General features: G+C 35.4%; 2 protein-coding genes across 6 annotated transcripts; both read left to right on the forward strand.

Moving 5' to 3' along the window:
- Positions 1–221: 221 nt before the first annotated feature.
- Positions 222–5,482, forward strand: LOC306870255 (putative HIT-like protein). Of its 3 annotated transcripts, XM_079417415.1 has the most exons (6): positions 228–381; positions 532–669; positions 818–922; positions 1,012–1,084; positions 1,777–1,891; positions 5,427–5,482. In XM_079417415.1, exons 1-5 carry the CDS (start codon positions 268–270, stop codon positions 1,866–1,868), a joined length of 522 nt encoding a protein of 173 aa, XP_079273541.1. In that variant the 5' UTR covers positions 228–267; the 3' UTR covers positions 1,869–1,891; positions 5,427–5,482. The 3 variants fall into 3 exon arrangements, with proteins under 3 accessions (XP_079273540.1, XP_079273541.1, XP_079273542.1); XM_079417414.1 differs by lacking the exon at positions 5,427–5,482 and having other exon boundaries at positions 222–381; positions 1,777–2,027; XM_079417416.1 differs by lacking the exon at positions 5,427–5,482 and having other exon boundaries at positions 237–417; positions 1,777–2,027.
- Positions 3,262–13,948, forward strand: LOC306870241 (long-chain-fatty-acid--CoA ligase ACSBG2-like). 3 transcript variants are annotated; one of them, XM_079417397.1, is made up of 15 exons: positions 3,262–3,359; positions 5,427–5,524; positions 6,171–6,448; positions 6,748–6,836; positions 6,968–7,088; positions 7,882–7,962; positions 8,236–8,385; positions 8,506–8,673; positions 8,814–8,995; positions 9,077–9,310; positions 11,108–11,325; positions 11,908–12,047; positions 12,444–12,687; positions 12,995–13,235; positions 13,473–13,948. In XM_079417397.1, the coding sequence occupies exons 2-14, from the start codon at positions 5,509–5,511 to the stop codon at positions 13,069–13,071; spliced, it is 1,998 nt and encodes a 665-aa protein (XP_079273523.1). In that variant the 5' UTR covers positions 3,262–3,359; positions 5,427–5,508; the 3' UTR covers positions 13,072–13,235; positions 13,473–13,948. The 3 variants fall into 3 exon arrangements, with proteins under 3 accessions (XP_079273523.1, XP_079273521.1, XP_079273522.1); XM_079417395.1 differs by lacking the exons at positions 3,262–3,359; positions 5,427–5,524 and having other exon boundaries at positions 6,000–6,448; XM_079417396.1 differs by lacking the exons at positions 3,262–3,359; positions 5,427–5,524; positions 13,473–13,948 and having other exon boundaries at positions 6,000–6,448; positions 12,995–13,274.
- Positions 13,949–15,118: the final 1,170 nt, after the last annotated feature.

Below are 15,118 nucleotides of genomic sequence, written 5' to 3' on the forward strand. Positions count from 1 at the left end.
ATAAGATATATTTTACAAAATAATTCGAATAATGAATGTTTTAGTCTAGTTTTTCAGTTCCTTAAAAAAACTAAATTGTGGGATAGAATATAAATATACATTTAAATAAAAAGGGGGAGGGAGAAACTCATTTTGATTCACACTCCATACCAGTTGGTGGCGGAAATACACCATTAAGTTGTTTGTCAACCGCCAATAAAATCACATGAAGAAGAAGAACCGGATGTAAACAAATCTTCAGCAGCAGCACGTGAGAGGAGAATTTCCATGGAATATGGACGCTGTTTGTTCTTAAACAGTGCAATGACAGCTCGCAGTATTTTACTAACCCGGCAGGTTTTGCCTCTTGGAAATCATTTACGGCGTGTCTTTCCTGTGAAGGTGTTTAATTGTCTCTTATGCACACGCTGTCAGAGTTTAAGCGCGGTCTGTGAATTTGAAGTGCTCAGAAGACTTGATCTGCTGTGTATATGTTGTAGATATTTAGAAATGCTGTTTCTGAGGTTTTGTTTGTTTGTTTGTTTGTATCAGACCTTTTGCTCTTCCACGCGCGATGAGGTTGTCTTGGCACAGGAGGCCAGCAAGAAATACGGAAAACCTGAACCCACTATATTTTCTAAAATAATTGACAAAACTATCCCTGCAGCTGTCATTTATGAGGATGACAAGGTAAGTTACAGACCACAAGCCTTTAGGAAATTTGCCTAATGTAGTGTTAAGTAACATATTGGGATTTATTCATCTTAATTGAGTTTTTTTGTAAAGTTGAATAGTATGCATATCAGTTTGCATATAATATATATAAATGTTGTTGCAGTGTCTAGCTTTCAGAGATGTAAATCCCCAGGCTCCTGTGCATTTCCTGGTTATTCCAAGGATTCCCATTCCCAGGATCAGTGAAGCACACGATGATGATGCATCGGTTTGTCTGTCCATATACATTTTATTAATTTCTAGTTTTAATAATTACAGAGGATGACATACCTCTAAGATCTTGACATTTTTCTCCAGCTCCTGGGTCATCTTTTGATAGTGGCCAAAAACATAGCAAAGAAAGAAGGACTGGATGAAGGATACAGAGTTGGTGAGCAAGATATGCTTTGTTAGAAAAGGGTCCACTTAAGCATCTATATAATCTTTACGCTGTAAAGCTTAGCATATAAAATAATAGTCAGAAAAAAATAGTGGCTCAAATAGTATGTAGATAGAAGAATATGGAGCTCATAATCAAGGCGGAAAAAAACACCTCACTAAGCAAAAATAGGCAATTTGGTGCATTTGCTGATATTTTTAAGGCCAAAAAGTAAGCTGCCATTCTGTTAGCTTGTAATGTAAATTAATGAGGTTTTTGTAACAGTCTAGCAGACCGCCTACATAAAATACATATAAATACATTGATGTATAGATAATCAAGTAAATCTCATTTGAGTCCAGTTAGTGTTTATTTTGAGATATTACTCAAGTTATTCTTATGTTTAATTTATAAAAAGTCGCATGTAGACACGTACTGTATAAGGACATAAAAGGTTGACATTTTTACAATTATACTAAAAGGTCTTTACTTGCTAAAAAAGTATAAACTATCAGTCAGATGACAGAAGAGATGTATTAGATTGAGTACAATAAGTTTTGATAATGTTGATCATTTAAAGACTGTAGAAATGTGTGTATCAAATACAATACAGAAGGCTTTATAGGGTTAATATCTGCAGTTTATTTGGTATAGTACACTATAATATTAACATGTCATTAATTATCTGTCATTGTTATTTACAGTCATTAATGATGGAAAAAATGGGGCACAGTCCGTGTATCACCTTCACATTCATGTTCTCGGAGGACGGCAAATGAAATGGCCTCCAGGATAGATGGACCTTCTGTCAGAATAAAAGTAATGCTCTGCAGTTTTGGAGGAGACGAGCATAACTGATATACAGAATGATAATTTGGTGGAAATTACCAAAAAATGTTTGTCAAATAATGAGAAAGTGGGAATTATTTTCTACATTAAAATGAATTTTACTGGTTTTCAGTCTGCAGTTGATGTTAACAAGCTGTTGGTAACCTGCTGTTAACTGGGTTGGGTTACCTTTATGGTTGTTTATTGTCATCACTGGGTAATAAAAACCTTCTGGTGAGTTTTGCAAGTTTCACAGTTTGATATGGGCCTTTTGCACAATGGATATTAAATGTTTGGCATATGCAAAAACAAAATTCTGTAATTAAGTACAGGAAATATATAAATAGGTAGTAAAAGCACAATGGTTTTATTCATGAAATGCAAGCAAAACGAATTTCTTGCAAAAAAAATTCTTGCATAAATTTTTTCATTCAAGTCAATGGGACAATGTGTTTATACCATTTCAGGACATGCTGAATGTACAATCTGAAATCTTGTATTAGACCTGGTTTGGCCTCAGCTAAGATCTATTAACTCTTGAAGGTGGTGTGATGGAGTGACCTTGTTGGCCAGTAGGCTGGTTTCTATGGGTCAGTCATTAGTGTTTATATTTAGTGAACTTTCATCCATATTTACTGAAACATCAGATGCATCCGTACAGGCATCAAATCATGTCTGTGCTCACTAGAAAAAAAAGGCACAGTAAGACAGAACGATAATAATTTTCATATTTTAAACAACTATAAGCCTTTCACAATTCAGTTTAAAACATGTTAGTAACATATTAATTGAATCTAAATTTAACAAAAAACATTGGGAGTGTAGTAAAAATATAATCGTCATTTTATCTGGCATTTTGTTTGGATTTTTTTAGGTGAAGGTTGGAGAATGGCAAATGTCCACAGTTGTCTTATCAATAATGAGTTTTGCTTTATCTTATCCGCTCGAAAGCTTAGTGAAATTATAACCTCTCAGCTCTTTCATACTATTGACTTTGTGACCTTGGAGCTTACGTAACAATCTTAATGAACAACGATCAATTAACAACTCTTAAGTTAACTTGTCTAGCAATCTCTATTATCTGAAATATCAAAAGAATGTTTGCAAACATGAATGAGTGAATATTAATACAGAAATGTTTTGCAAGCATTCGTGCAGATGCCATATTTGAATTGTAAGTTGTTTTAGAATTAAAATTATATTTAAATATCAGCTGTAGAAAATTTACATGACATGCCAGATATAATCAAATTTCTTTAATTTCCGTATTAAGTCTGTGACAGACATTCATAAGTTGTATGTGTATTGTGAGCGCAGACACCAGCCGTGTGAAGTCCTGTCACCTGCTCCACACGCCACCTGAGAAAATATGAAGTAGTGCATAGGGCAAAATCTGTTTCATCCACTCCTGCTCTGAAACTACACAATTTCCAAAAAAATAAACCCCCAGCGTGAACACGTAAGTGAACTTTGATCACTTTTTGTTAACATTAGTGAATGTATATGTTATAAAGATTATAATATGTTTGCAAACTCATAATACGAATGACAGTGCCTTTCATTCTGCAAGTGTGTTTGAGCTAAACCGTCAGGTTTGTAGTAAATATTCAGGTTAATATTTAGGTGTTTAATTAACATAGAAGTGATATGTTGAGTGAATTCATGTTTCAATAAAGCCTAATTGTCACAAGGTAGATATTATTTATTTATAGCCTGTTTTTCAAATGTCTGGTTGAGGCAAGTTGTCACGTACGCTTTAAAAATGAAATGTTTTAATGACATTATTTGCGGGCCAAAACTATTTTGTTTGTCATTTACCTTGTTTGTTATTTCAATCATTGTGTTTAGCTACATTATTGATTTCCACTGTGATTTATCCAACCGCGTGACAGCCTACCTATAGATATATATATTGTATATTTTGTTATATAATGAACCTGACACCTGACAGATTAGGATCCAATTTCTTAGAACCATCACATTATTTCACAAGATTACTGAGACCTCTGTTGTCCTTGCTGGTAATGAACTGTGTCAGTCTCAGATTTTTTTGTCATCTGTGGACAAGTTCAACTGGACACAGATCATGATGTGGCCACACCTGTGTTGTAATTCTCATTAACTTTGTCCTTTTGCAATCTGGAGTAGTCAAGTTATGAACTTCTCGAGGCATCATTCTCAAGATTTAAAAAAAAAAAAAAAAAACTTTTATAGAATTGTAAAACGTGTCTTCTTTTGAGTACACTTATTTTTACATTGAGAGTGAATTTGCTCCCTGGCCCAATATCGCAATCACAAATATAAAAAATATGTCTTATAAAAATGCAATGTCCATTCTATTCAACTTAAATGAATAGTTCACCCAAAGGGAAAATTATGTCATCATCATTGACTTACCTTGAAGTTGTTACAAACCTGTATGAGTTTCTTTCAAGATATTTTGAAGAAAGTTGGTAACAAGCAGTCGATGCCCTTGATCCCTTGTATGGGTAAAAAAAAAAGAACCCACTGAAGTTAGTAGCTACCATCAATTGTTTGGTTGTTTGGTACCAACGTTCTTCAAAATATCTTCTTTTGTGCTCAGCAGGAGCTCATACAGGTTTGGAACAAGTGGAGTGGGACGGATTCGCCGTCCACACGAAAACATGAAAACGGCGTTTTCAAATTTATCCACCCTGGGACCCGGTTTCAAAAATGATCGGTTTCACTCTTCGAAAACGCCGGTTTCGTGTGGACGAAACGCCTATACGGTAAAAAATGTATGCGTATACAGAGAAACCCGTCTTCGTGTGGACGGGGCCTTGACAGAATTTAAATTTTTGGATGTACTGTCCCTTCAAATCTCAGATGTGTTAATTACTTTGACATACTCTAGATGGCATACTTACACAAACTTCACGAATGCACATACTGTATGTTGTATGACTAAACCTTAGCGAACACATGTATTTCTCATGTTTAATTCTAGATGTAAAGATATGCACATTTGTACATTAGACTATTAAACGTAATAGTGTCTTAATCTGAATTTCCTAATGTTGGTGAAAGACAGTAATCTCTCGTTTGCTTCCATCATCTGGCACTCTATCCTCTGGCACATATTGCTTAGTATTTTGCAAGAGCTGGGGTACATATAAAAGATAAATTATATTTTGAAACCACTAGTGTTAGAGTCTTTTGACTGAATATGAGATATTAGACATTTATATTATATTTGTATTTATTGTGTTTGGTCACTACTTTGTGAACGCAAGATTTTGTAATAATATTTGATTTTGTTGTCATCTTAAGACTCTGTACAATGTCTGCCGATGAGTGTATATCACAGAGTGATTCCAAGGAAATTCCTGTCTCTGGAAATGATACAGAAGGCTTGATCAATGAAAAATGTAATCTCTGTCCACCTCAAATATTGTATTAGGCTACCTGATAATGTACTGATATTTAGCTTCTTTTTTTACTTTTTTTTTAACTGATGTATATATTATGATATCATGTAACAAGTCTTATTTGTCTTTCTTCCTAGTTCTGTTAAAACTGAAGAATATCAGACCGTAACACTCCATGACTCCAAAAACCAACCAAATGGGGATTGTTCATTTCCTGTCATGAAGAATAACACAGGTACAATCTTCACATGAATGTTCACTATATATTTTGCATATATGCTGAAGAGCGTTCAGTGTGCATCGGTCATGTTCTCCTTGCTGACAAAAAATAAAAATAAATAGATTTTTCACAAAATACATTCTTGTGAAAATGACAAATTATATGATTTCTGAATGTCACTTTTGACTTTTTCATCTTATAATTACAACCATTAAAAATTAGGCAAAAAAAGGAAATATCTAAAATATAATTATAAATGTAGCTGCAGCAGAAATAATTTTTTGAAATTGTAAATTATTGGAGTTTTTATTTTAATGTGATACTTGCTGATTCTTTGTAAAATATTAAACTGTACAAGTTAATGATAAAAACTGAATTTGTTCTGTCTATTGTTTTTGAACCTGTTATACATGTGAAACCTGATTGGTGAGAAACACATACCATATCCTGTCAGTAACCTGACCTATTTCTGCACTCTTCAAAAGCTGTTAGTTCCTCTGTGTTTATCCGAGTGTGTGACAGCAGATGAGGACAGCTGCCTGAGTGAACTGATCTCTTCTTGCTTAGCATACAGAAGCTTCATCTATAAATTTTTACTTTTAGAAGCACTTGTAAAATATAATCATGTCTCCTGTGTGTCCTTGCTGTCCGGATCATAAAGGCGATGAACCGGCAATAGCGTTGACGACTGGAGATGTGCGTCTTGCTCAAGCCCAGGGGCTGTGGAGCACAGCCAGAGACAAGCCTGTCAAACTGAGGATGGAGACATCGGGACTCGGCTCAGAACCTCCGTTGACGATCCATCAGATGTTCCTCGCTACAGTGCAGAAGTACGGAGAATATCCTGCCCTCCGTTCAAAGAAAGATGGAACATGGGTCACTCTGACCTATAAGGAGTACTATCAACATGCAAGAGCGGCAGCCAAAAGCTTTCTGAAGGTTCGACTTCACATCTTTTCATCTTTAAAAATGAATTTCAAAAGCTTTTCAGAAAGATTTTTTTACAGTGTATTGTTACTTGATACTTGATAGCTGTTTTTATCAAGCTTGTTTGTTTTGGAAGTTCCTTTAAATGACATTTCCTATATCATTTGTGAAACGATCAAACTATTGGCTTGAGGTTTTAAGGATTCAAAGCTTTTACAGTTCTAGTTTCATTGTTTTACCAAAGTTTCAAACAGCTCTAGGTGGTGAATTGCTTTTGCATATTCAGTCATCGTGCTCTTTGTGTACTCTAGCTTGGCCTGGAGCGATTCCATGGCGTTGGTATTCTGGGCTTCAATTCTCCCGAATGGTTTATTGCTGACATTGGATGTATCCTAGCAGGGTATTGACTGAGTATTCATTTAATCTGTTAAAAGTTAATCTACATCAAATTAAAGAATGAGGAAGAGAAGTTTCAATGGAATGTGGATCTGATAGTCTAGTTTTCTGAATGCATATCTTGTTTTGTCACAGGGGATTGGCCACTGGAATCTACACCACTAACTCGCCAGAGGCCTGCCATTATGTCGCTCATAACTGTGAAGCTAATGTTCTAGTTGTGGAAAACAACAAACAACTCATCAAAATCCTCCAGGTAGTTGAACAGCTTTCATTTAGTAGATGATTAATGCTATAGGTGATTCATCCTAGAAAGACATTAACATGAGAAGTGATGCAGTAAAAAGTCCTAGAATTGCTAGTACAGAGGTATTATAATAGTATTCTTTTAATAACAAAATGCGTATTAACAGTTATGTGTCAAGTTCTCAAAAATAAAAGGAAAGATATAAAACTTCAACAAGAAAGCATACTGGTTTAATAATTAAATGAAATAATTAGATTACTAAATATTAGGACTATCTTAGAGTGTGGAACAGTGAGTTAAAATAGATAGTTTAATCATTTATCTATTACACCACCTGTAAAAACAACTCTACTAGACATGTCACTTCCTTCAGATATGATTGCTATTATGAACAAGCGTGATCTTTTTAGAAAACTTAGCATACTAATGTTTCCTGAATGCAGTACAAGAACCCGGTCACATTTTTGTAATCAAGTCTGAAAGTTCTTATCTATGAATCTTTTGTAACACTTAACAAAAGGTTCTGTATGTTAACATTATTTATTTTAGCTAGCATGAAATAACAATGAACAATACGTTTGCAACATTTATTAAACCTCACTGATGTTAGTCAGTGAAAAGTCAGTCAATTAATACAAATTTTAAGGTATTAAAGTAATAACCTTAATGTTATTACTTATTACAAGCATTAATTAACAAAGAATAATTGTGTGTGTGTGTGTGTATATATATATATATATATATATATAATACTGAATCTTCTTATAAAATACTAATCGGTTTTCTTTCACTGTCCTCACAGGTCACAGATCAGCTGCCACATTTGAAGGCTATTGTTCAGTACAAGGGTGAACTGGAGCAGAAGTTACCAAACGTATATACAGTAAGTTTTTGCCAAATAATACAATAAAATGGCTCTGAATGCCAAACTGTTGTACAAAACATGTACATGTAAGTAAATACAGATAATGCAGGTTCACTGATAATTACAATATTGTTTGTTCCCAAACAAGGAAGTATCAGAATGTACAGTTTTTTCCCCACAAAAAGCCAGTCAAGGAAAATGAATGTAAACAGCAAAATATTTCCAGTATGTCTACTAACCAAATAATCAAACATTGCTCCTGATATATGCTTTAATTCTATGTTCTCTCAGTGGGCTGAATTTATGAAGTTTGGAGCGAATGTCCCTGATTCTGAGCTGGATGTGTTGATAGACAGTCAAAAGGCTAACGAGTGCTGCACATTAATCTACACATCAGGCACCACAGGGAATCCCAAAGGGGTCATGCTCAGCCATGATAATGTGAGTACCAATTAAAGTGTCACATAAAGCGAATAGTTCAGCTCTTATGTCAATGCCAAATGTAATTAATCACATTTGATAAGTAGTGCTGTGCCTCACATTCATCACTCCTCTGTCCAGATCACTTGGACAGCCAGTGCAGCAGGTCGCATGATCAATCTGAAAATGGCTGAGGAGGAACTCGTGACCTACTTGCCCTTGAGTCACGTGGCAGCCCAGGTCCAAGACATGTGGATCTGCATGAGGTTTGCCGGCATAACCAATTTTGCCGAGCCGGATGCCCTGAAGGTTAAAATCCAGCTTTTAAAATGCTTCCACTATTTATTTTTGCAAAATATTTATTTTTCTAGATTTATATTAATTCATTCAGCAGACACTTTTCTACAAATGAGTAAACACAACTTATTAACTGTTAAACTTCACTGTAGGGCTCCCTGGCCAACACTCTGAGAGAGGTGCGTCCCACGAGCTTCTTGGGAGTTCCTCGAGTGTGGGAAAAAATGCAGGAAGCAATGAAAGCCGCTGGTGCTAAGTCGACTGTCACAAAGAAGAAGATTGTAGACTGGGCCAAGGGGATCGGACTACAAGCTAGCTATAATGCCATGAATGGGTGAGTTTTAAACGTACCATGGATTAAATTATAAATTGAATCATCTGAAAGAATCTCACAGCTCATTTTATTTCTTTACAGTGATTCCTCAGTGCCGTGGGGCTTCACGTTGGCGAATGCCCTGGTTTTCAAGAACGTAAGAAAAGCTCTGGGTCTTGACCGCTGTAGGGTTTGTTTCACAGGCGCAGCTCCAATCACCAAAGACACACTGGAGTACTTCATGAGCCTTTACATCCCCATCTTTGAGTTGTACGGCATGAGCGAGAGCACTGGACCTCACTCCATCTCCTGGGCTGAGGGTTATCGCATTATGAGGTCAGGAGCATGATGTGCTTTACAGTGGGAAAAAAATTATTTAATCCCTTACTGATGTTGTTTGATCCCCTACTGATGTATGTTTGCCCACTGACAAAGGAATAATCAGTCTATAATTTTAATGGTAGGTTTATTTGAACAGTGAGAGACAGAATAACAACAACAAAATCCAGAAAAACACATTTCAAAAAAGTTATATATTGATTTGCATTTTAATGAGTGAAATAAGTATTTGATCCCCTATCAATCAGCAAGATTTCTGGCTCCCAGGTGTCTTTTGTACAGGTAAGGAGCTGAGATTAGGAGCACTCTCTTAAAGGGAAGGACTAAAATCCTGCAAGAAAACACATGTACAGGCTCGTCTGAAGTTTGCCAATGATTCAGAGGAGAACTGGGTGAAAGTGTTGTGGTCAGATGAGACCAAAATCCAGCTCTTTGGCATCAACTCAACTCGCTGTGTTTGGAGGAGCAGGAATGCTGCTTATGATCCCAAGAACACCATCCCCACCATCAAACATGGAGGTGGAAACATTATGCTTTGGGGGTGTTTTTCTGCTAAGGGGACAGGACAACTGCACCGCATCAAAGAGACGATGGACAGGGCCATGTACCGTCAGGGCCAGAGCATTGAAAATGGGTCGAGGATGGGTATTCCAGCATGACAATGACCCAAAACATATGGCCAAGGCAACAAAGGAATGGCTCAAGAAGAAGCACATTAAGGTCCTGGAGTGACCTAGACAGTCTCCAGATCTTAATCCCAGAGAAAATCTGTGGAGGGAGCTGAAGGTTCGAGTTGCCAAACGTCAGCCTCGAAACCTTAATGACTTGGAGAGGATCTGCAAAGAGGAGTGGGACAAAATCCCTCCTGAGATGTGTGCAAACCTGGTGGCCAACAAGAAACGTCTGACCTCTGAGATTGTCAACAAGGGTTTTGCCACCAAGTACTAAGTCATGTTTTGCAAAGGGGTCAAATACTTATTTGACTCATTAAAATGCAAACCAATTTATTTCTTTTTTGAAATGCGCTTTTCTCACTGTTAAAATAAACCTACAATTAAAATTATAAACTGATCATTTCTTTGTCAGTGGGCAAACGTACAAAATCAGCAGGGGATCAAATTATTTTTTCCCCTCTGTATGTATTAACGTTCCTGCTGTATTTGAAATTACATAGATGTTTTAAATTATGTTTTGTTGTTGTTGTACTCTTTAAAGAACACATTTTTAATTTTTAACAATTTTTTTAAAGAAAAATTTGTAACAGAATTTTAACTTTTGGATGAACTGTTCCTTTAAATGAGTAAAAGGCATTGTTTGATTGTTTTAGTTTATGTATCTTGTTCCATATGACAGAAAGTGCTGTGCACAAAAAAATGCTGTAAAATTAAAACAATACCATAATAGCATGAATATAGCAATGTTAAAATAACACTATAATACTTCACCTCGTCCATCCTGCTACATATCATTCACAATATTCAGGCTTAATCAAAAGCCAAAACAAATAGAAATTCTTTAGGCCAAAGGTGTCAATACATGGAGAGGATTTTATAGATAGTGGCAATTTATTCCACCGTACAGGAGCTGGAACAGAAAAACTAAAAATCTCCCTTACTCTTCAAGCAGGACCACCGGAATTGTTTGATACATTCCTCCAATATGTCCGTGTTAATTTGATGAACTCTACTTTTGTGAACTTGACTTCAAACATCCACTTATTGGTTAAAAGTCATTGGTTACATTAGCAGTATTTGCAGATGACAGTTGTATGTGACATGTTTTGATCTCTTACAGTTGTGGTAAGGTGTTGACTGGCTGCAAAACTAAGTTAGACAAGCCAGATACTGATGGGACCGGTGAGATCTGTTTCTGGGGGAGGCATGTGTTTATGGGATACCTGAACATGCCAGAAAAGACTGAGGAGGCACTGGATACAGATGGGTGGCTTCACTCAGGAGACCTGGGCAAACATGACAAAGATGACTTCCTGTTCATCACTGGCAGAATAAAAGGTAGAAATACAGGGTAGAAAAGGTAGAATGGATGATTTCACCTTTGTAAAATAAGGGTAAAACACGTTTTTTTTTTCAAACTTGGTTCCGCTGTATTTTTCTCACAGGGATTTAAATAAAGTCTGTTAAAGAGTTATACTTTCTGTACTGGAAGCTCCTGACACCAAGACGAATTCCTTGTGTGTGTATAAACACACTTGGCAATAAAGCTCTTTCTGATCCTGATTTTGAACTTGAAGAAAAAAATGTATCTGACCTAAAGATGAAGGTGTTTTTCACCAGCCATTTAGCTGTTAAACACAATAATTGAAAAAAAAGAAGAAAAAAAAGTGTGGGCTAATGGCTTCTACAAAACCATATACCATCAGTTAACAACTTTATATCTCACAATAGGTCTGTCTTCGGATGTTTATGAGTCAGTTCCCTTATGGAGAAAATGAATGGGATTGTTGCTTTCTCTGCCTTTGAATAACGCCCATATTACTATGAGAAGAATTTAATTAAGATAAATGCATAAACTGCAGTGTGACAACCTGTAAACATTTGTTTATAGATGTGTATTTAATTACCTTATTCTTGCAGAATTAATCATTACTGCTGGTGGAGAAAATGTTCCACCCGTCCCTATTGAGGATGCCCTAAAAGAGGAGGTGTCAATCATCAGCAATGTCATGCTGGTTGGAGACAAAAAGAAGTTTCTGTCTATGCTACTCACACTCAAGGTGAGTCTACATTTACTTAAAGGAATAGTTCACCAAAAAATGAAAATGTGCTGAAAAAGCACTCACCCTCAGGAGCTTGTTGAACAGATTTGGAGAAGTTTAGCATTATACTTGAGGATCACAGAGGATCCATTGGTGAGCAAGAGACGTAATGCTAAATTTCTCCAAACCTGTTCCAATGAAGAAACAACCTCACCACTTTGGATGGCCTGAGGTTGAGAATTGTTTTTTTTTTTTTTTTTTTAGCAAATTTAAATTTTTGTGTGAACTATTCTTTTAATGAGACCATTAAATGTGCGCATTTTATCAAATTATATGTTCATACCATCAACTATCAAAAAAATATTTGCTAAAGCTCCATGTTTCAGAATGTTGTTAATTTTCTTTTATTTTTAGTGTAACATTGATGACAATGGAGACCCCACAGATGAATTGACCCCATTAGCGGTGGAGTATTGTCGGCAGCATGGTGTAATTGCCAGCAAAGTTTCAGAAATCATTAACAAAAAAGAACCAGCCATTTACAAAGCCATCCAGGAGGGCATAGACCACATAAATGCCAAAGCCGCATCCAATGCCCAGAGAGTCCAGAAGTGGACCATCCTTCCACGAGACTTCTCCATATCTGGCGGTGAACTTGGTGAGTGTTATTTCCTCATAGAAAAGGATATAAAACAGAACAAGTTGTTTTGTGGTCAAGTTGTATTGACAAACTGTATCTAATACATGGATGTCCATGATTATTATATTTTTTTGTAAAGTACTTTTATCTGTCAGTGACAGACAACTATGAGAAGCATTTGTGTCAGTAGGTCTCATGTTGGACATACTGAACATATATTTGCCTAACTGCATTCCTAAACGCATGATTATAGTCAGCCGTAGACAGTCTGATGGATCTATGAGATGTGAATGTGAAGTTTTTTTGTTGTTGTTGTTTTTCTCAGGTCCAACCATGAAGCTCAAAAGACCTGTCGTCAGTAAAATGTACGAAGAAGCAATAAACAAATTTTATGGTGAATAACAGAAGAACTGTGGGAATTAAATGGCTGACTACACTGGGATCATATTCTTTCGCCTTTAATAAATAGTAATCTGTATTTTGCTCACTCCAGGGCTTCCAATGGACCTCACTATTATAACAGTCAAACTTTAGATCATTTTATACCAACAGATTTATTACCTTCGGTACCACTTTATATTAAGTGGCCTTAACTACTACACTGTAAAAAAAAAAAAGTTGAGCCAACTTAAAATTTTAAGGCAACCAGCTTCAGCAGATTTTTGAGTTTTCTCAACTTGTATTTTAAGTTTATACAACAAAAAGTTGAGAATCTCAAACTCAAAAATGTTTATATATATATATATATATATATATATAAGTGTATTGTAACAAATAATTAATTTAAATGTAAGTACATATAGTTAAGGCCACTTAATATAAAGTGGGACCTTTCCTTCTACAAAGTTAATTAATCAGTTTTATATCTATCTATTGTCATTATAACTGGTTCTGTATATTCTGTATATGTGAAATTGGACTTGATACTGTGCGTATTATTGTGCATATTACTGTTAATATAAAATCTGCGATGAAGTCAGTTTGTATAAATAGAAATAGGCTAAGATTGAGTCTCATATGATCTGTACAGGTTAATACTGTTGCTTGCACACGGAGTATTGTTGCTGTCAGACAGATACAGTCTTAACTGTAAAGAAGCATGTGTGACAATTGTTTGTTCTCTTGCTATTCAAATTTCACCCAGCACACTGAATATTTATGAGCGTGGAGATTATATGCTGGAATATATAAATAAATAATATTATTAGAACTCTATGAGTGAAGTATGCATTTGTTCGGTTCCTTTTATATATGACTACCTTATGAAATAAAAAATAAATTTGAGAGGAGTAAACTGTCTTTGAGGGAGAAAGAAAAAAATCTGAATTGTGAGATATTTCCTCAGAATTATTAATAATTATGAAACTCTATTGGTTAAGTATTTATTAGAATCTCTTTGCTTTGTTTCTTTTATGAATGTATTTTTTTTAATCTATTCTGTCTATGGGAGTGGCATTAGTGTGAGTAGGTGCAGGGGAAAAAACCATCTCTCTGATAAGGTACAACACGGGCACGCTGTTGTTTAACTCCTCTCCACCCCCCAGCAATTGTTTCTATTGTGTTCCCGAACCAGTTTTGAGGTATTGTAGAAACACAAGCAAGAAATTTCATCCCTTCATAAAAGGGATGAACTTTTTTCACTTTTCAGACAGTTTCATTGAGACTGATCTGTTTTGTGTTCTGCATTACCAATTGTTGGAAGTTCTTTATTATAAATGAACATGTCTGGTGTTACATGCAGCTGCAGAAGCCAATGAGCTATAATTATTTAAAGTATTTCTTCTGACACAGATGATATGTGAAGTAGCTGAGAGATTAGATTTTAGGATATACAATGACACCTAAGTGAAATTACAGCTCATTATTGTATTGTATTACTCATTATACAGCCTATATGTATAGCATTCTTACTTTTATAACGTGACTTCCTAACTACATCCATCTGAAAAATTAATCAGCTTTAATTCCCCTCTTTCAAGTTTTCAAGGCTTGTACTATTCTGAACAATGTCTGAAACTTTGTATTAGCAGGTCTAATATTTGTGTTTATTGCCTCCTTGAGATGAATCACTTGTTGTATTCTTCAGTTTTAAGACGCTTTGGATAAAAGCTTCTGCTAACTGAATAAATATAAATGTTAAAGTATAAAACACTTTGGAAATCTCAATGCAAAAGGAATCACAAACGCTGTCCTAAAAAAGCTGGGTAAGATGTGGCAGGGCAAAATGTTTTGGCATGTGACCATTTATTTAGAAAGGGCCCATCAGATGCACAAGCAAATTTTGAACATGGCAGACATAATAGATATTTTAATATTCTTTTTAAAAGAAACATTTTTCTGAATTATACAGTATACCTGCCATGGCTTGTAAATAAAATAATAAACTTTAAGATTTGGGAATGGTTTGTGCTTTAGTAACTTTTTTCACCTCAATATTTTTTATACCTAA

Source organism: Barbus barbus (genome assembly GCF_936440315.1).
Source record: "Barbus barbus genome assembly, chromosome: 5".
Classification (NCBI taxonomy): domain Eukaryota; kingdom Metazoa; phylum Chordata; class Actinopteri; order Cypriniformes; family Cyprinidae; genus Barbus; species Barbus barbus.

Excerpts from the sequence above, each read along its gene's own strand:
- LOC306870255 (XM_079417416.1), top strand. The coding sequence starts at position 268 with ATGGAATATGGACGCTGTTTGTTCTTAAACAGTGCAATGACAGCTCGC. Across the intron at positions 418-531 it reads TATGCACACGCTGTCAGAGT|ACCTTTTGCTCTTCCACGCG; the intron begins TTAAGCGCGGTC and ends TGTTTGTATCAG. Across the intron at positions 670-817 it reads TCATTTATGAGGATGACAAG|TGTCTAGCTTTCAGAGATGT; the intron begins GTAAGTTACAGA and ends ATGTTGTTGCAG.
- LOC306870241 (XM_079417395.1), top strand. The coding sequence starts at position 6,134 with ATGTCTCCTGTGTGTCCTTGCTGTCCGGATCATAAAGGCGATGAACCG. Across the intron at positions 7,963-8,235 it reads AGTTACCAAACGTATATACA|TGGGCTGAATTTATGAAGTT; the intron begins GTAAGTTTTTGC and ends ATGTTCTCTCAG. Across the intron at positions 12,688-12,994 it reads CATATCTGGCGGTGAACTTG|GTCCAACCATGAAGCTCAAA; the intron begins GTGAGTGTTATT and ends TGTTTTTCTCAG.